General features: G+C 38.1%; 1 protein-coding gene across 3 annotated transcripts in view; it reads right to left on the bottom strand.

Annotated features, from left to right (window-relative positions):
• DIAPH2 (diaphanous related formin 2) overlaps nucleotides 1-20,008 on the bottom strand; it is a 1,060,116-nt gene that overhangs the window by 180,938 nt on the left and 859,170 nt on the right. For all 3 annotated transcript variants that reach the window (XM_053581174.1, XM_053581176.1, XM_053581177.1), the window contains one exon: nucleotides 14,815-14,910. In XM_053581174.1, coding sequence (XP_053437149.1) covers nucleotides 14,815-14,910 — 96 coding nt within the window. The remainder of the gene's footprint in view (nucleotides 1-14,814; nucleotides 14,911-20,008) is intronic.

The raw sequence follows: 20,008 nt of genomic DNA, 5'->3' as shown, positions 1-20,008 counted from the left end.
TAGGAGCCTAAAGTTCCATCCAGGAATTTTTCCCTATCCCTTTTAAACACAGATTCCCTCTCCCCCACCAAGATTGGAACCATTTTACATAAATTGAGAGAGGGTTTATTTGGAGCAGTATGTTTGTCAATCTTTTTTTTTTTTCCCCTAAAGAAACTCAGAATGCCAAGACTTAAAGGAAATAAAATAGATCTAAACAGTGCTGAAATGACTATATTTCCTTGATTTTTCCTATCCTCATCGGATGTGTAGAGTATCAGCTTGGGACAATGGAGGCAACACATAGTGTTGTGAGGGGGATAATCAGATAAAACGGGATTGTTCTGAAGTGGAAGAAGGGAAGTTAGCAAAGTAGAGTGCAAAAAGCCCCAGGACAGCAAAGCTTAGAAAGTAGGAAAAAAGTGAAGAAACTGGATATAGAAGGATAGATAATCTATAATGCACAGAATCTGTGTGGACAACATTTGACTTAACCATAATACTTTCTTAGTGCTTTGCAACTTCCTCTGTCAGGAAGTTTCAGTTTTAAATAAACCATGCAAATCGATTGATACTCCTTATGGCGACTGAAAAAAATACAACAGGACCTCCACAGTTGACCATCTCCCTACAATGACCACTTCCTTAAACTGATCTAATTTTCATAGACCAGACATGCACCACATGTACGTATCAGTACCATATGTTGATCACCTCCATATGTTGACCAGTTTGTTACAGTCCCTTGAGTGATTAACTTACAGAGGTTCTACTGTATTCAAATTGTTAGATTGATATTTTTCTTCCTATTCTTCCTTCCCAACCTGTATCCTGTGTGAATTCAACATTTGAGCCATTCTCCAGGCCAGGTGTTGTGTCTCACGCCTCTAATCCTAGCACTGTCTGGGAGGCTGAGGTGGGTGAATTGCTTTTGTTCAGGAATTCAAGACCAGCCTGAGCAAGAGTGAGTAAGAGCCCACCCATCCCTACTAAAAATAGCTGGGCATTGTGGCAGATGCCTATAGTCCCTGATGCTTGGAAGGATGAAGCAATGGAACGCCTGAGTCCAAGAGACTAGGTTGCTGTGAGCTATGATGATTATCCACATCACTCAACCCAGGGCAACAGAGGGAGACGCTGCCTCAAAATAAATAAATAAATAAATAAACAAATAAATAAAATAATAAAATAAATAAAATAAAATAAAAAAAACATTCTCTAGTAATTTCCTAGAAACTCATTATGTTAGAACTTCATTTCTAAATTTATTTTCCATCTTGGCCCATTACACATTAATTTGTTACACCCAATCATCCAATGTTACACCCATCTTGGTGCCTCCAGGTTCTGGTTTTTTAGGACTATTAACTAACTTTGTTTTAATGTTTACTATAGGTGGTACATAAGAGTTCATTTAAATTTGGACCAAAAAATAAAACCTACATACTAGAAAAGTCCTTTTTCTTTGCAATTCCAGAATGTTTATGTTTGATTCTAATTATCTGTTGATATGACAATAAAATTAAATTCAAAAATATTATGCACAAAGTACTGTCATCTCTCATCATCTCTGCCATTTCTCATCATCTCTGCCATTTAAGGTAGAATTTATAGAGACAACTGAGATGATGTCATAAACATAACTAAAATAAACACTGGATTATCCACACAAAATAACACTGCTTACCCCTCATGATACAAACTTTCCTTCATAGGTAAGCTCTAAATATTTGAAGATAATCTATCAGCTTATTATGAAACAAGATAAACATGTACAGTTTTGATTAACAGCTATAAGGCTGCTAAAGCTCTAACAGGTATTATAACTGCAATAAAGATGAAATCCATGCATAGTAGTATTAACTTCATAAACGACTATATGAAAATCATACCCTTATTTTTGTGTTTTTCATTTCTTTTTGTCCAGGATATACATTGAGTTTCTCAAACCACTGCAGAATTGTGAATAATTTATGAAATGAAAAAAAATTACTGTTCATTGCCTAGAGAGTACTATATTGCTTTCCATATACTGTATCTATGATGGACAAACAATAAAACAGACCAGTAAACCTAAAATCTTAAGCTAAAACCTTCCCAAGTGGAAAGGGAAAATACCATCCTGGATCCAGAAGTCCCTCAAACAAACAGTTCAAATTCTTGGAATAGTCCTACGTACTGGATAAAAACGCTTCGACTCTAGAAAGATCCGTTCTCCTAAGTATACCAGTGAGCAAGCTGGAAAAGCAATTAATTACTTATTGTTACTCTAGAAAGATTTGTTAACTTTTATCTATTTCCCTGTCTTATAGAGCAAAAGACTGATGAGAAGATATGTAAAGCTGAAACAAAAGGCTGTTATTGTCACTCTATTTTTCCTTTATTTTCTCTGGCAATATTTAGGAATTTTGCCCTCTAAGTAGCTATGTGGGAGTGGAACAAACTGTGATTTGAGTTGAGAATGACAAAGTGGTGGCAGTAAAATGCAAGCACAATGAACATAAGAATATGAGTAATGGCACACAGTTACATTTTGTTTTTATACAAAGTTGGTATTTTTCTTCACTTGTCAAGCCTAAGCATTACTCAGTAGAAAGGTCATATGAAGGTAACATACCTAGGACATGCAAGTTTGCCCATAAACTAAACTTAGCTATAATGGAATTCCATTTATAGTAATGTAGAATAAAATTTCTATTTGTTTCATCCCTCAAGTTTCAAACGTCACAGATAGCATTGTTATATATTGAAAAGGCTTTTGTGTAGATTCTATTTTTTTATAATTGTGAAGTATTCAACAAGCAGTTATCAAGAGCATATAATATATTGAGTTATGTGCTAGATGCTAAAAATAAATCACAATCTTTTAATAGTGGAATGGAGTTACAATCCTTACAGTATTTCAACACCTTGTATCATCTATATCTTTAAGAGAGTTGACATTAAGCATTACCTTAAAAGGCTCCCTGGAATGGGTGAGGCACTATCTTAGATTCAGGTATTTGGCAAATGCAAAAGATACTAGCAAATAATAGAAGAACTCAAATCTCGGAAGGGTAGTATGGGCCTTAAGATACCCACTGTCCTCTTCCTTCACCTTCTACCTTTCTCATTTTTATGGACCCAGGGAAAGGAACAATCAGCAGTAAGGTTCAAATTTTAATACAGAGAAGAGATATGCCCAAAAGTTTAACAAAAATTGAGGGGTAGGGAATACATTTTCAGGTGAATCTGGCTTCTTTGTCCACTGGGACAGCAGATGGAATTCTGTCAGAGAGGAAGCAGAACTTAAAATTTCTTAAGAAAATACTTAATAGGGGCAGCACCTGTGGCTCAGTGAGTAGGGCGCTGGCCCCATATACCGAGGGTGGCTGGTTCAAACCTGGCCCTGGGCAAACTGCAACAAAAAAGTAGCCGGGCGTTGTGGTGGGCACCTGTAGTCCCAGCTACTAGGGAGGCTGAGGCAAGAGAATCGCCTAAGCCCAAGAGCTGGAGGTTGCTGTGAGCTCTGACACCACAGCACTCTACCGAGGGCAACAAAGTCAGACTCTGTCTCTAAAAAAAAAAAAAGAAAGAAAGAAAAAAGAAAATACTTAATAATATACCAGCAAGCCTGTAGGAGAGAAATGAGCCCATAATCAAGGCTACCAATTAAAACAATCATTTCTTTTCCTTTGGTTTTATGTAAGCTTTTAATTTTCTCGAAAATTTAAGGTACCTATGACAGTCTGATGAATGCCTTGTTGGTTTTTGTAGTTGCAAATGCACAGTTACTATTCCAATTAGACTGGTACCATGCACTTGACACATAGGACTCCAACTATTTACTCCTAAATTGAGTTTTGTTAAATAAGCAGGTAGTTGTGTGAGCTTAGCTACCAACATTAGCATGTCTGTGAATTTTTGACATGTACTTAAAACTGCCAAGAGAAATTTATTGCTGTATAATGGTTTGTCCTAACTTATCCTATATTCCCATATCTACAGGGAGCCTGCTATATTCATATTCTCATAAAAATCAACTGGAATTGACCTTATCTCCTAATGTACTGCAGAGATCACCAATGAAGAAACGTGGAGCAGAGCCGATTATATTGTGTATGGGAACAGACAAGCAAAGGTGATTGAAATTTCTGTAGAGAACATTATCAGTGCTTGCTTAGAACAATTTTGCATATAAATAGGGCATAAATGGTCTATGTTCAATTTGTTTTCTAGTTGTCAAGAATGATCAAGGTTTGACTACACAGCAATCTTCTGTTTCTAGTGTCCTTAATGAAAACCTGAATTTTATTAATCAATACAAGTGTATGTCTGTCCCAAAAGGCAAATTTAATTTTCATTAACATGAAATAAGGCTCAATACCAGTAGCACAGTGGTTATGGTGGGTTCAAACCCAGCCTGGGCCAGCTAAACAACAATGACAACCGCAACAACAACAACAACAACAAAAAGCCGGGTATTGTGGTGGGTGCCTGTATTCCCAGCTACTTGGGAGCCTGAGGCAAGAGAATCGCTTAAGTCCAACACTTGGATATTGCTGTGAGCTGTGATGCCACAGCACTCTACTGAGGGCAACATAGTGAGACTCTGTCTCAAAAAAAAAAACAAATGAAATAAAAGGAAAAGAAAAACAAACAAAAATTATTTTACCAGCTTGGTGCCTATAGCTCAAGCTGTTAGGGTGCCAGCCACAAACACGGGAGTTGACAGGTTCAAACCTAGCCCAGGCCTGCCAAACAACAGTGACAACTACAACCAAAAAAAAAAAAAAAAAAAAAAAAAGCCAGGCATTGTGGCGGGCGACTGTACTCCCAGCTACTTGGGAGGCTGAGGCAAGAAAATCCCTTGAGCCCAGGAGTTTGATGTTGCTGTGAGCTGTGATGCCATAGCACTCTACCAAGGGTGACATAGTGAGACTCTATCTCAAAAAAAAAAAAGAAAAGAGAATCACTGTGATAAATGTTTTGTTTTCTCCAGGGTTAATGCCTTTGGCTCACTGCTCTATGCATTCCCCCAGATTACCGGACTCACTGTCATATTTTTAACTATTCCTGGGTGTTGATTACTTCTCCAAGGCTCCTAGTATTTGCCCTCCAATTATGGCCAATAGGTAACCAAGTTAACGTACCCTGCTGAGAATACTAAGTGATTGGCCTAAGGATGATTTAACTTGTCTCTTCTGTACCTCCTTTCCTTCTCTCCAGAGAACCAAAAATATACCATGTCCTACTCAACCCTAACTTTCACCCCTTGCAAGCCAGTTAATTCTAAAGTGGACAAAGATTTTCTGAAGATGGTCCCATCCTTTCTGCCATCTTCTCTACCCTGTCCCCCCTTCTACCCAGTTTACTCAAGAATATCTCTCCTCCACCCCAATCCATTCTTTCTCTGTATAAGCCACAGATATTCATTTTAATTTATGAGAATAAAACTCTGCATTGGATAGTTATGAATTACATATCATACAATGGATAAGAAAGCTTTTTTTTAATTGCAAAGCACTAGTATCTTAATTGTATCACATAGTATATGCTCAATAAATGTATTGCAACAAATGCATTGAAATAAGAAAGGAAAGCCACATATCTGGAAGTAAAATTATGCATAACAATCAACGACTGACAATTTTGTTCAAGTCCCTTGAGAGTATCTAGAATTCCCTGTCAGAATCCCTAGAAGAGATAGAATTAATCTTTTCATTCTAACTACCATTTTCTCTCCTTCAAGCCTTAGCATTTAAGGTGTAGAAGATATTCTTCATTATTTAACCCATTGGAACCTGGTTCTTGACCCTCATGGCTCTACTGAAACCGCTTGGGAGAAAGTTAGTTGTAACCTGCTAGTTGACATACCTATTGGTCAATTTGCAGATTTCATTTTAACCTGACTTTCTGTGGGATGTAACCTTGTTGACTATTTCTCCTTTCTGAAATTCCCTCTACTCTCATTCTTTCAGGTACATTTTTGGGTTTTGTTTTTGCTTTCAGAGATGGAGTCTTGCTATGTTACCCAGGCTGGACTAGAGCTCCTGCGCTCAAGCAATCCTCTGCCTCAGTCTTGCAAGTTGCTGGGACTACAGGTATCCCCGGTTCTCAGTTACCACTTTTAGTATTTCTTTTCTTCCCTTTCTGATTTTTTTTTTCTAAGTACCTTTGTTGATTTTCCTATTTGCCTCTAAAATACTATAACTTCCCAAATGTGCCACCTTCAACCCTCTTTCATCTCTTGTTTGACACATTTTCCCTAGGTGGTCCCAAGGTTTCAATAACCACATATGTGCAGAAGTCCCCAAATTCTGTTATCTCTAGCCTCAACCCCATGTGTGTGTGTATAATCATGTAATCCCCTACTTCAAAACCTCTGTTGGCTCTCTGCTATAACAAACTTTTCATCATTGCCACTGTACTGTTTGTTATCTCCATCACATGTATTTGCCATTTCCTTTATCTGAATGCCTATTCTTTCTGTTCTCTCCCAGACAAACTACTATTCATCCTTCCAAGTCCAAATGCCACTTTCATCATGAAGCCTTTCTTGAATTCTCTAGGCAGTTAGTTGCTCTGTTTAGCACTTTCTGCACACTTAACAACATGAATGTTGTATCTATGTCTTTCCCATGACACTCTGAGATCTTAAGGACAAGACCCATGCTTTAGCCATCTTACACTTCAGGGCCCTGGCACTGCTGCCTGGCCCCTAGTATTGATCAATTTGGATGAATGTCATACTTTCGTTTCTTTGCTTGAATTACTTTTTTTATTAGATTTTAATTATACATTACAAGATAGTGACTGCACTGTGGACTAAATGAGGGTTAGTGCACTAGTATAAGATTCTAACATACATAAAATAGAGACTGAGGAACGTCATGGGAAAACTCATCCTCAGAGAGAAAGAAGTAAACACCTTGGAATGAATGACCAGCTTGACCTAGTAATAATAAAGAAAAACAAGCACAAACCCCCAAGAGACCTGGGTCATCAAGGAATGAGGAAGACACCAAGAACTACATGGGGGAGGCACCTGTGGCTCACTGGGTAGGGTGCCAGTCCCACGTACTGAGGGTGGCGGGTTCAAACCCCACCCCAGCCAACTAAAACAGCAGTGACAACTGCAACAAAACTAGCTGGGCCCTGTGGCAGGCGCCTGTAGTCCCAGCTACTCAGGAGGCTGAGGCAAGAGAATCGCCTAAGCCCAAGAGTTTAAGAGTTGGAGGTTGCTGTGCGCTGTGATGCCATGACAATCTACCGAGGGCAACGAAGTGAGATTCTGTCTCAAAAAAAAAAGAACTACATGGGATCTTTCATTGGCTTATCTTTGGCTCTTGTTGTCTGGGGCCAAATCACCTGGAGATCAGGGGGCTATAATTTTTCTTTTCTTTTTTTTTTTTTTTGAGACAGAGCCTCAAGCTGTCGCCCTGGGTAGAGTTCCGTGGCATCACAGCTCACAACAACCTCCAAATCCTGGGCTTAAGCAATTCTCTTGCCTCTGCCTTGCAAGTAGCTAGGACTACAGGCACCCGCCACAATGCCCAGCTATTTTTTGGTTACAGCCGTCATTGTTATTTGGCAGGCCTGGGCTGGATTTGAACCCACCACCTCAGGTGTATATGGCTGGTGCCTTAGCCACTTGAGCCACAGGTGCCAAGCCCAGGGGGCTACAATTTAAAACTGCAAGTTGTTTCTTCAAAAATGTTTAGGAGGTTTAGGCATAAGCAGTACTTGGTACATGGACAGTACTTGGTACATGGACAGGACAGTACATGGACAATGCCACCCTAAAAGAAGAGGCAAGTATTTCCCTGTACTTTGTCAGACACCATTGTCAAAGCTCTGGCCTCGAGAAGGCACGAGAGTCCTGCTGCTACAGAAAACCGCAGGCGTGGAAATGTATTACAGGCATAGGTGGAGGAACAGTGGTGTGTGTTGTTTCTGTTTGTGAAATGTGGCCTGAGAATTTCCAGAAATGTTTCCAAGATCCCTTATAGAAGCCGAGGCTCTGAGTTTGTATGGGGAGACCAGAGCATGCGAAATCTGGGTTTTGTTATTTATGTGAGGTAGAGAGGCCTGGGAAAACATGGGTTTTGTTCTGCTGTGAAGTTAGTTTTCCCTCATACTGAGACTTTGTTTATTCCTGTGTTGTATAATATTGTTTCTTGTCCCTTATCTGTTCTCAAATGGCAAATTATACCTTCTCATTTATAGTGTCATCTTGCTGATACATAAAACTACAATCATGTGTCTCCTGAGTTTTTTCTGATTTTTCAAATTTAGTTTTCTTGACTACCCTGTGCGGTTCTAAAACCAAAATACATTTATTCTGTTCCCTGGTTTCATTTCTTCATAATGTACCTCTTGTGTCTTTTTTGAACGTCTGAAACCATATATCAGTATCTAGTCATAGTCAAAATGGCTAGGTTATAAATCCACCTATTGCTGAGAAACTCATTTATATTTTCTTACAGATGGCAACAGGTAAAGAACTCAGGTTGGTCGGGGGGAGAGAAACAACCTCTAAGAGAAGCTACTCAGTAATAAAACAGATGTGGAGTTGTGTATTTGTATTGTAAGCGTGGTTTTCACTCCTGCAAGGTTTTTCTCTAGGTGCTTCTTTATCCTCCAGAGCTTACCTTTGATCTTATAGTGACAAAGTACTGATGGGCAATTCTTCATAAAGTAGTTTGTAAACATATGGAACTTATTACCTTAAGTGTTAACAAAGGCTTTTTTTTTTTGAGACAGAGTCTCAAGCTGTCACTTTGGGTAGAGTGCTGTGGCATCATACCTCCCAGCAACCTCCAACTCTTGGGCTCCAGTGATCCCCTGGCGTTGGTGTTTCTATTTTTAGTAGAGATAGGGTCTCGAACTCGTGAGCTCAGGCAATCCACTCACCTCAGCCTCCCAGAGTGCTAAGATTACAGGCCTGAGCCATCATACCCAGCCCATTAACAAAGGTTTTAACAAAGAGGGTCAAGAAAGATTTAGCTATGAAAGAAAAAAAAAAGATTTATCTATGAAAGAAAATTCACAGATAATAGATCCATACAAAGTTGTTAAGGGAAAACGAGATGTTGCTTTCGCCCACAAAACTTCCAGAAACAATAGTCCAGAGACAACGAAAAAGAGAGGTGAGGGGTTGGGGGAAGTTACTCTAACTCTCTTGCTGCACGGGCATGCTATTCCTACCTCTACGATAGCATGCATAAAATTTCATTGTATTATGTAATCACATGGTTTACATCCATGTTTTCCCAAACAGTATGTGAGCTCCTCAAGGCAAGTGTCCTGTTTGGTTTTGTATTCTCAGTATCTAACCCAGTCTGGGCACTGAGGAGGCATTCAATAATATTGCTTCACTGATGAATGTATATTCTTTTTTTTTTTTTTTTTTTTTGTAGAGACAGAGTCTCACTTTATGGCCCTCGGTATATTCTTTATCCACATCTTTTCATCACGTACTCACTGTTAGGCTCCTGCATTTTGCCTCCCAGCTCCATCCCAATATTGAAAGGATACTCTTTAAAAGAGTCACTAGAAAGGTCCCAAATAGCAAATCATTGCTCATCATCCTATTTGATTCCAATGTAATGAACATCATTGTTGAAAATGCCCGCCTCTCCTGCCTTCTTAATACTTCCCCTCTTCCTTTGAATGTAGGACAATAATGTCTGCATTTGCCTCCTACCTGCTCAATTGCTCTTTGTTTATCTTCTTTGCTACCTTTGCTTTTAGCCCCTCAGTGGAGGTATTTTCAAGGTTCTGACGTTGGTTCTCTTTTCTCTTACTAACCTCTCCAAACAATCTCTTCCATTTGCACACTATAAACAAAACAATCAAGAACCCAACCATTTTGTCATGAAATCTACACCTATTATTCCAAGAATCTTCTGAACATCTTGACCCTAACAGTCTACTACCACTTTCAGTTTAACTTGCCCCAAACGAAATTTATCTTCTACTATCACTACTCCTTTTCCTGGATCTCAACAGTTTAGTTACCCAGCTGCTCAATCCACCAAACTCAACACCCTGGAGTTATCTTTGACTCTTGGCTATTCCTCTCCCCCTAAATTATCTCCTTTGACTAAGAACATGACAATAGATTCCTAATTCATTACTCATACTTCTGTTGATGGAATGTTGTTTTTTTTTTTTTTTTTTTTTTTTTGTAGAGACAGAGTCTCACTGTACCGCCCTGGGGTAGAGTGCCGTGGCGTCACACGGCTCACAGCAACCTCTAACTCTTGGGCTTACGTGATTCTCTTGCCTCAGCCTCCCGAGCAGCTGGGACTACAGGCACGCACCACAACGCCCGGCTATTTTTCTGTTGCAGTTTGGCCAGGGCTGGGTCCAAACCCACCACCCTCGGCATATGGGGACAGTGCCCTACTCACTGAGCCACAGGCGCCGCCCGATGGAATGTTCTAATGTGTAATAACTTTGATTATGTCCTTCAATAAACCCTCACTGCTAAAAAAATTACATGCTGGGTGGTACCTGTGGCTCAAGGAGTAGGGCGCTGGCCCCATATACCAGAGGTGGCGGGTTCAAACCTGGCCCTGGCCAAAAACTGCAAACAAAAAAAGAAAAAAAAAAATTACATGCTAACACTTAGTCTCTCAAACACTCCATGATGTGGTGTCAACCTACTTTTCCAGAATTATCTCCACACTTCTACACTTTCTATATCCTGTTTTCTGACTTAATGTACTACTTGTCATTGCTGAAAAATGCTTTCTACTTTCTTGACTCTGAGTTTTACTTAATGATGTTTCTTTTGATTAAAATGTCCATTATTCTCACTTCTAACTTCCTCTGCTGGAATCCCTCCTCTGAACTCACATAGTATGTCATTAACACCTCTTGTGTGATACCTATTATTTTCTCCCTTATTCTGTAGTTTTTCTATGCTTTTCCTTATAATACATAGGATCTTATACTAAAGAAATCTTATTTCTGCATCTTCCATCATGTCTGCCATAGCACACTTCATAAAACAGATGTCCAAAAAAAAAAAATCAATGAAAATTTAAGGGCTTATTTCCTAATCTCTGAGTTTAACAATAGCAAAGCCTGTGATCTGGGTTAATATTCAATAGTATGTATGTACAACCAGAGTGGCTATTTATTGTTTGTGTGTATTCTGACTGGTCGGGGCCCATGCTATATCAGGTCTTATCACTTTCAACATTACTCCTGATATGATGGTCAACCTTAAAATGTCTTTTGGTGCCCCTAATTGAAACAGCACATTGAGCTAAAGGGACCAGAGGTATTATTTGGGAGCTCCCTTTGAGTTACCTAAGGTGATGGCTCTTAAGAAGGGGCACAGGCTCAGTGTGAAAGATTTGTAATTTAGGCAACTAATCATACCATATATTAACATTTTGATTATACAATGAAGAATACAGACTATCGCCTCATTTTCTTTAAGTAGGGAATTGAAAACATTACAAGTAGAAAGACAATGGTAGAGCTATGTATTTTATATACAGTAATTTCCATCCGTAAGTAATGGTAATAGAAATGGCAAGCACAGCAGTAGGTATATGTTGCCTGTCTGTGGTCCAGTCTGATTTTTGAGTTTTATGGATATTTCTTTTCGTTTCACTTTACTTGGAGAAAATAGCTTTCTTTATAATTTAGCTTTTCTGCTTTCATCTCATCATGTTGGAGCGGAAGTTATTAAAAAGTACCAAGGATGCCAGTGTTGAACAGGGAAAGCGTAACAATACTAGGTCAATGGGATCTTAGATAGGAACCAAAATCAGATTCCTAAGAAACTGAAGATGACAGGGATCAGCAGGAAAAGATGATCTAGCTAGGAATGGTTGAGAAAAGAAGGAAATCTGTGAAAATGCTTGGTTCTGGTGCTTCTAGAAAAAGGCAAATACATAGGAGACATTTTGGCAAACTTACAAACTCTGTGCCTTCTGTCCTCTCTCTCTCACTTCTAGCTTTTTAAACAAGATTTCCAAGGTGCTTTTCTAACTACGGCCACTGTGTGCCTTCAAATTTTACTTCCGGACATTTTCTTTGGCTGCTGCCACTTGGAATGACTGTCACAGCTAAATGGGCTGATATTTTTAACCCTATGTATTCATGGAGGCACTCCAGCTATGAACCAAAGGAGATCTCAATTTAGATTACTTGGAATCATTACTATACAATTATGCAGTTTGTGAACATATTCTTGGTGTTTCACAGTTGACAACACTATATTCCCTTGAGTACCAAATTCACAGAAACCCCAAGGAATGATCTCTCTCCCAGTATAGGTTTTCTAGAATCAGTATGAGGTGTCAGACTAATCAACGGGGGCTTTAACAAATGTGTATTTTTAAAATAAACAGCCTAGAAAGATTATGGCAGTTCTTTTATGGCCCAAAATAACATGCTTTTACTTATCAGCTGCTTAACAGAGAATTGATACAAAAATTTTTCCAATTTGCATTTCACTGACTATTATTACTCTGATAGTTCAAAGAAGAGCAGTGAATTTTTTTTTCCTTAAGAAGTGGAAGGGGAGACTTTGATAAGATGATAGAACATTATTATTTTACAGATAAAGGCTGAGGATAGGTGGAATAGTTATAATTATATAATAGCCACATAGTTATAATTAGTAGCACTCCTAGCATTCTGCCATGTAATACTGTCTTAAAAAATAATATGAAGGGGTGGCGCCTGTGGCTCAAGGAGTAGGGAGCCAGTCCCATATGCCAGAGGTGGCGGGTTCAAACCCAGCCCTGGCCAAAAAAAAAAAAAATAATATGAAGACAGAAATACAGATTTCCATTTTCTTTCCTATAGTCATCCACTCTTTTTGTAGGCTATCTTCAATGCTTTTGTGCCCATAAGCAATCTTATACTCACTCCAACCAAAACACTTCTCTCTTCTCAACCAAGTCTTATCTTCAGCTAATCTCCCAAGGACAATTGATGAATAGCAGAGGTGAAATGCTACCCCTTACTCATCAGGATTTACCTAAATGTTGGTATAAGTTATATTGTTCTGCCATGAATTCCACCATTGCCAAAAGCTTTCCTGGACTACTTAATACTGGGCCCCATTTCTCTCACTGGTATATTGGAGTATAATAGTTTTGAGAGCTATCAATTTCCATTCCAATGGCATATGATAACTTCTAGCCCAAATAGAAAATATTTTTTGAATTGTAGGCTATTTGACGCAAATCTTATTAACCCAAATTAAGTCGAGCTTACATAGTTACTATTTAGTTTCCTTTTCTTATTTCCTCCTCCATATAGTTTTACAGCTCATGGAGAAGACTTTTAAAATCAACATACCCCATAAATGGATAATTCAACTGTGGTACATGTATACCATGGCATACTATTCAGCCACAAAATAGATGGAGACTTCACAACTTTTGTATTTACCTAGAAGGATTTGGAGAACACCTTCCTAAGTATCACAAAAATGGAAAAGCAAGCATCCAATGTACTCAATATGAAACGAGTAGATAAACAACTGCATGCCCACGCAAGAGAAAAACACATTTAAATTCAAGAAGGGGGTAAGGGGAAGGGGCTGCAGTAAGCTCTCACCTATTGGGTACAGTGCATGGGTATAAGGCATATCTCCAACTTGGACTTTACTTAACAAATGCCAACAATGTAACCTAATTGAATATACCTTTATATTAATCTGAAATAATAATAATAAAAAACACAAAAAATTAACATACCTAATCTCTTCCACTATTTCAAGAAAGAGATGAACTAAAAACAGAAAACCTTACTTAGAAGAGGTAGACAGCTCTGTCCATTTGAATTATCCTATTTACCTCAGCCATAGGGTATGAACAGAGAGAGTGGACAACTTTTCAGTTCCACTTGTGTAAGGGAAGTTGATTTACTTCTTTTATGTTTTTCTCTTCCCCTGAGATAAACTTTCCTAGTGTGGCTTAATCTGTTACGAATCAAATACACAAACAAAAACTTGTTCTAGTGCTTTGGGATTTGGAAGTATCTTGGATTATTCTGTGGTTTTCTTTCCTTTGTGGGTAATAAGAGACTGGACTGCAGAACCAAAATGGACTCTAGATGGCCAAGCGATGGCTCACACCTGTAATCCCAGCACTCTGGGAGGCCAAGGAGGGTGGATTGCCTGAGCTCACAGTTTTGAGACCAGCCTGAGCCAGAGTGAGACCTCATCTCTTAAAATAGCCACGTGTTGTGGCGGGTGCCTGTAGTCCCAGCTACTTCCGAGGCTAAGGCCAGAGAATCACTTGAGCCCAAGAGTTTGAGGTTGCTGTGAACTGTGGTAGAGAGCCACAGCACTCTACCAAGGGTGACAAAGTGAGGCTCTGTCACTAACAAAAACAAACAAACAAATAACAATAAAAATAAAAATGGCCTCTACAAAGAAGCTTTGTCTCACTTTCCTTACCTGTGAATAGCTCAGTGACATCCTTAAGGCCAATTATGATACTTTTAGTGATTTTAATTACATTTATGGTTTTAAACCAACTTCTACCCAAACCACATACTTATAAAATAATAATTAAAATATTTAATATTAAGCACAGTGGGAGTCTTTGTTTCTGCTTTTTTTTTTTTGCAAAGTCTACAGTCATTTGAAGATTTATTTACCAAGTTGAAACTTGTAATCACATAGATGTAGAAGCCTGCTGATATTTCACACATGAACAGAGATCAACTGTTAAAAACAAAGTCTTACAAAAAAACAACAACAACAAAGTGTTCATAGGGAAGTTTAAAAAATTTTTTTTCCTTTTTCTGGGTTGCTATTTGACTCTGAGCATTCACGTTTTACAATAACATGTGAGGTAGAATGGGTTTTACCTGGATTCCTTGGAATGCGCTTTCTGCGGTCTCGGAATGCTGCACCTGATTGTAGGGCTTCTAGAAGATTATCCATCACACCAGTCTCATCACCCTCTGGAGGAAGGCAGAAATAAGAATTAATCTTGGAGCAATTAAAGTTAAACTACAGGAAAATAAAGGGAAAAACTCCTGTCAGATTTACATAATACCCCTAAATTAAAGACATATATCTGTTTTAACATAATGGATCCTGTCAGTTTCTGGCACCACAGACTACTTTGCTTATTAGGTACCATTAAGCAAAATTCATGCCAATCCCACTATTCTTTCAACTTAAAGACCTTGTCTTTTGTATTATTGATGACACGCTCAGTATGCAAATAAACAGTAGCTGATCAGCTTCTACTGCCTTCCTGTTAAGATTCTTATAAGATATTCCTTAGCAAGAAACTACTGACCCAGTTTAATGCAATCAATGTGCAGGGCGTGATTTGATGAAGCAGAGTTACACAAGGTTAAATACTGATTGTATTAATACCTTCAGCATTCAACCATCATCTGCGATTATCTCTAAAAACGCTATTTGAAAAATATATTTGCATTCAATTCCTATTGAATCCATATCCCTTATCCATTTGAAATGCTGACATTGTATAAAGAAAAGGTGACCACATCATCTGAAAGGCTGTATTTTACATTTGACAGACATCAGTCAGAGTCTCCTTTTTAAAACACTGTTGTGCGTCTAAACTTTTCCTATGGGAAAGAACCTTTAAGAAGTCATAAGTGGAGTATTCAAAACATGTTCATGGAAATTCCTAACAGAAACAGCATTTAAAACATTTCACCCTACTCTTATCTTTGACAGCTCTGGCCATCAAAAAGACTTTTAAGATTTGTTAGAGCATTTATCTCAAGGAGTCAGTTGCCAGAAACTCTGTACTACACTGTGGATAATCCACAGTGAGCTAAGCCCTCTCTTACCAATGGGCCTAGCTGATGAAAAGCTGTTGTTAAATGTGTGGGTGTGGGTAGAACCCCCACCCACTTGTAGGCTGGAAGGTTAAGAGAAGAAGAAAGGATAAATGAGGGCAAAGACATTGGTCCTAATGCTATTCCAAGGTTAAATTTAAATACTACTTTGTTTAGTGACTTAACTATGGGGTGGCAGATCACAGAGAAAAATATATTCTCTGATGGGATAAGAACAAGCTAAAATCTTTTTTGATTAGGCTCTGAATTTGACTTGAGATTTCTTCAGTGTTATGACAGCATTTTTTTTTTTTTTTTGCAGTTTTGGGGCTGGCACCCTACTCCCTTGAGCCACAGGCGCTGCCCATGACAGCATATTTTTTTTAAATAAACTCTCTAGGACAGGATATTGGATGAAAAAAGTGAAGGGAAACACAAATGTTTTTAGGTCTCATATTTGGTGAAAACAGGAGAAACAAAGTAGAGCCCAAGGATTAAACAGGGAAAGAGGCTTGTGCACTTTTAATATTCATTAAGGTCTAACACATCTGAACCATCACCTGCTCTCTTCAATAAAGACAAGAGGAATTGAAAGTAGCTTGGCATTGCTAGAATGTACCTGGGAAAAGTAAATTTTATTCAGTAGACACTTTACAGCTATTATATCTTTGTATCCTGACAACACATTGAAATAGGTACTGTCTGTTTTCTGGGGACACTGAAACTTAGATGTCCTGAAACAAGTAGATGACACTGAAACAGCTAATGTGCAGAGGGGCCCAGGTAAGAACCCAGATTGGTGTGACACCAAGGCCATATACCTCTTTGCACAATGCATGGCAGAAGTTGAAATGGACCAGGTATATGATGGCCAGATGACAAAAAAACAAAACTCTGTGACATGGGACTTGAACACTACTTTATGAGCCAGCACAGTCCAATAGGCATATAATGCAGGCCACAAGTGTGAGGCACGTAAATAACTTTAAATATTGTAGTAGTCATATTTTTTGAAAAGTGAAATTGATTAAAAAGTAAATATTTAACATATATATATAAATTAAGGATTTACTTTATATTCTTTTTATCAGACTAAGTCTTGGAAATCTAGGGTACATTTAGTTCTACACACCTGCCTCAACTCAGATTAGCTACATTTAGGCACTTAATAGCCACATGTCGATGGTGGCTACTCTATTACATAGCACATATATAAATAATAGAAAGTGACTTGATTACATTTATGCTTTAGAAAAACTTAACAGAGAGCACTGTGGAGGATGACTCAGAGGATGGCAAGACAGAAGGTAGGGAAATTTTTAGGTGCATAACACATAAAGTAACATTAAGAGACACATAAAGGCCTGAACTAACAGGAAAGCAGAGAGAATGGAGAAGATGGATATTTTGAAGTTATTAATACAATCCATGGGACTTGGCTGGGGTAGGTAGGTGGTGAAATTAAGGAAGAGGAAAGGAGTCTAGACGACCATGGATAAAAAAGTTTGAGAAAATTTGATTTATTTCTGAAATGCCTAAGGAATATCTAAATAGAGATAACCAATAAAAAGGTGGAAATACAGGTCTGGAACCTGGGAGTGAAGTCTGGGCTAAAGCTAAAGATTTGGGAGTCATAGGAAGATGGATGAGATTACCCTGAGATACAGCAAAGGAGGGTAGAGGATGAAATTTTGGAGGACCCCAACTTTTAAAACAAAATTTAAAAAATTGATAAGTAAAAATTATATACAGTATATTTACAGTGCACAACATGATCTTTTGACATATGTATACATTGTGGAATGACTAAATCAAGCTACTTAGCATATGTATTACCTTATTTACTATTTTTTGTGGTGAGAACAATTAAAATCTCTTAGCAATTTTCTAACACATAATATACTGTTACTAACTGTAGTCACCGTGATATATAATATGTAGATCTCTTAGACTTACTCCTCCTGTCTAACTAAAATTTTGTGTCCTTCAACCTATATCTCCCTAATCCTCCCACTCCTGGAGGACCCCAACTTTTAACAGGCAGTCAGAAGAGGCAGAAGTACAAAAAATACCTTTTAGAAGTACAAGCAGGAGAGAACAAAAGCACAAGTAAATTTGATACATCCTTATAAAAATGACAACTATGAAAACTGTGTATAAAAATAAATATATGTAAACAAAGGAAAGAAAAGGATACAAAACATAAATATGCAAACATAAAAATTCTACAATATGACAACATTATGGGCATTATTTTATTAAAATTCTATTTTAATGTTATTATATATTTTGATTAGACTAAAAAGATGGAAATACAAATATGACATAAAGCAGAGAGGAAGTAAAAATAAATCCCTTTGCTTAATTTAGTAGTTGTCAATATGGTAACACTTATGAAAACAGTATCACACTATGGCTCAGCACCTGTGGCTCAAGCAGCTAGGGCACCAGCCACATACACCAGAGGTGGTGGGTTCGAGCCCAGCCTGGGCCTGCCAAACAGCAATGACAACTATAGCCACAAAATAGCTCTGCGTTGTGGCGGGCACAGGTAGTCCTAGCTGCTTGGGAGGCTGAGGCAGAAGAATTGCTTAAGCCCAAAGAGTTTGAGGTTGCTATGAGCTGTGACGCTACGGCACTCTACCAAGGGTTACATGGTGAGACTCTGTCTCAAACCCCCACCCCCCAAAAACAGTATCACACTAGATCAATGTTTGTCAATCATTTTTCATTATTGTCCTCTTCCCCACCCCAAAAACCTTTTTTTTTTTGCAGTTTTTGGCCTGGGCTGGGTTTGAACCTGCCACCTCCAGTATATGGGCCCAGCGCCCTGCTCCTTTTAGCCACAGGCGCCACCCCTACCAAAACCTTTTTAGAGCTTTTTTTCCTAGTATCCCCCACCTGTTAAAATTTAATGCCACAGATATATTGCATATCCATTTGTGTGCTGTGGCCCTCTGGAGGGTTACATTACCATTGTAATGTCTAAGATTTTTCTTTACCCACTTTCCTAGGAATCAGTATCCATCCTTTATGGGGTAATATTGTCCCTGCTGAGAATGCATGTACTAGACAGTTGTACTAAAAAAAGAAAAAAGTCTTGTAAACATCACTGATGTATTAAAGGAAAGAAATGTAGGCTTCAGTACCTTATTAATGTTTCATTTGCTCCATGATAGCATTCAAAGGAGCTGACTGATTTCCATGAAATGTCTAACTTTACTGAATATAATCACAGGATGGATTTATATTTCAGTTAGTCTGCCTAAACCAAAGGGGAAGCCAACAAGAACATGTGAAAAAAGTTATCCTTCATTTTGAATGAATTTCAGTGAAATTTGGTAGGTGATTAAATTTGAGGTTGACAGTTCACTTAGAATTTCCAAGTTTGTAGAACCATTAATTCTCACTTGGATGTGATTAGTAGTGAGTAGATTTTACATTTTGTTTGAATTTAAACAGAGGAAAAATATTTTAAAGTGTTTTGTTTTCATCGAAAAAGAAAATAACTTCACTTAACACAGATACAAAAAAATGTGAGTCTTTATTTTTACAACTTACAATCCCTATTTTACTGAGTGAAAGAATATCAAGGGGAAATTTGGTAGTGCTTTTTAGCCACTAAAATAGTAAGTAATATATGGGCATGCCTTAGAGGTAACAATTTGAAATTAGTTACAGATAATTCTAAGTAGCTAGCTAGGCTACATACAGTCTGTAGGGTCTGTGTGAGTTGCTTATTATTGGATAAAATTAAAGGCATAAATTGCACCTTCTTTTTCACATTTTCCATATTATTTGTCATTTGGTAGATGCTGAATGCTGGCTGATATCAATTTTCAGTCTCAACATTTGCCTGTGTTGTGTTGACTTGATTTCCCCAAAAGAATCTGGACATGCTACAGATTAAAATTAGGACTAAGTAAATTAATTATCCCTGCTATACCTTTTGTACAAGCCTATTCCCCGTTGGCTTAGCACCTATTTATTAAGAGACCATTCTTCATGGGTTTCTCACATTTCTACACATTTTGTGAACAGAAGTGCTGATGGTCTTTGTTCTGGATTATCTTTTCAAGGATGTTTTTAGAGTGAACAGCCTTGGAAGATGTAGTGTCTCCCTCTAGAGAAGCAGGCAAGTTTGTTTTCTTTGAAGAAAGATTGTATCTCCCTTCAGGACAAATGTCAGGTGGGTTTGTTTGCAGTCCATTATAAGAGACTTGGGTTCCCTAAGCATGGG

Source organism: Nycticebus coucang, chromosome X, assembly GCF_027406575.1.
Source record: "Nycticebus coucang isolate mNycCou1 chromosome X, mNycCou1.pri, whole genome shotgun sequence".
In the NCBI taxonomy this organism is placed as follows: Eukaryota; Metazoa; Chordata; class Mammalia; order Primates; family Lorisidae; genus Nycticebus; species Nycticebus coucang.
This window is presented reverse-complemented; position numbering and strand designations above follow the sequence as displayed.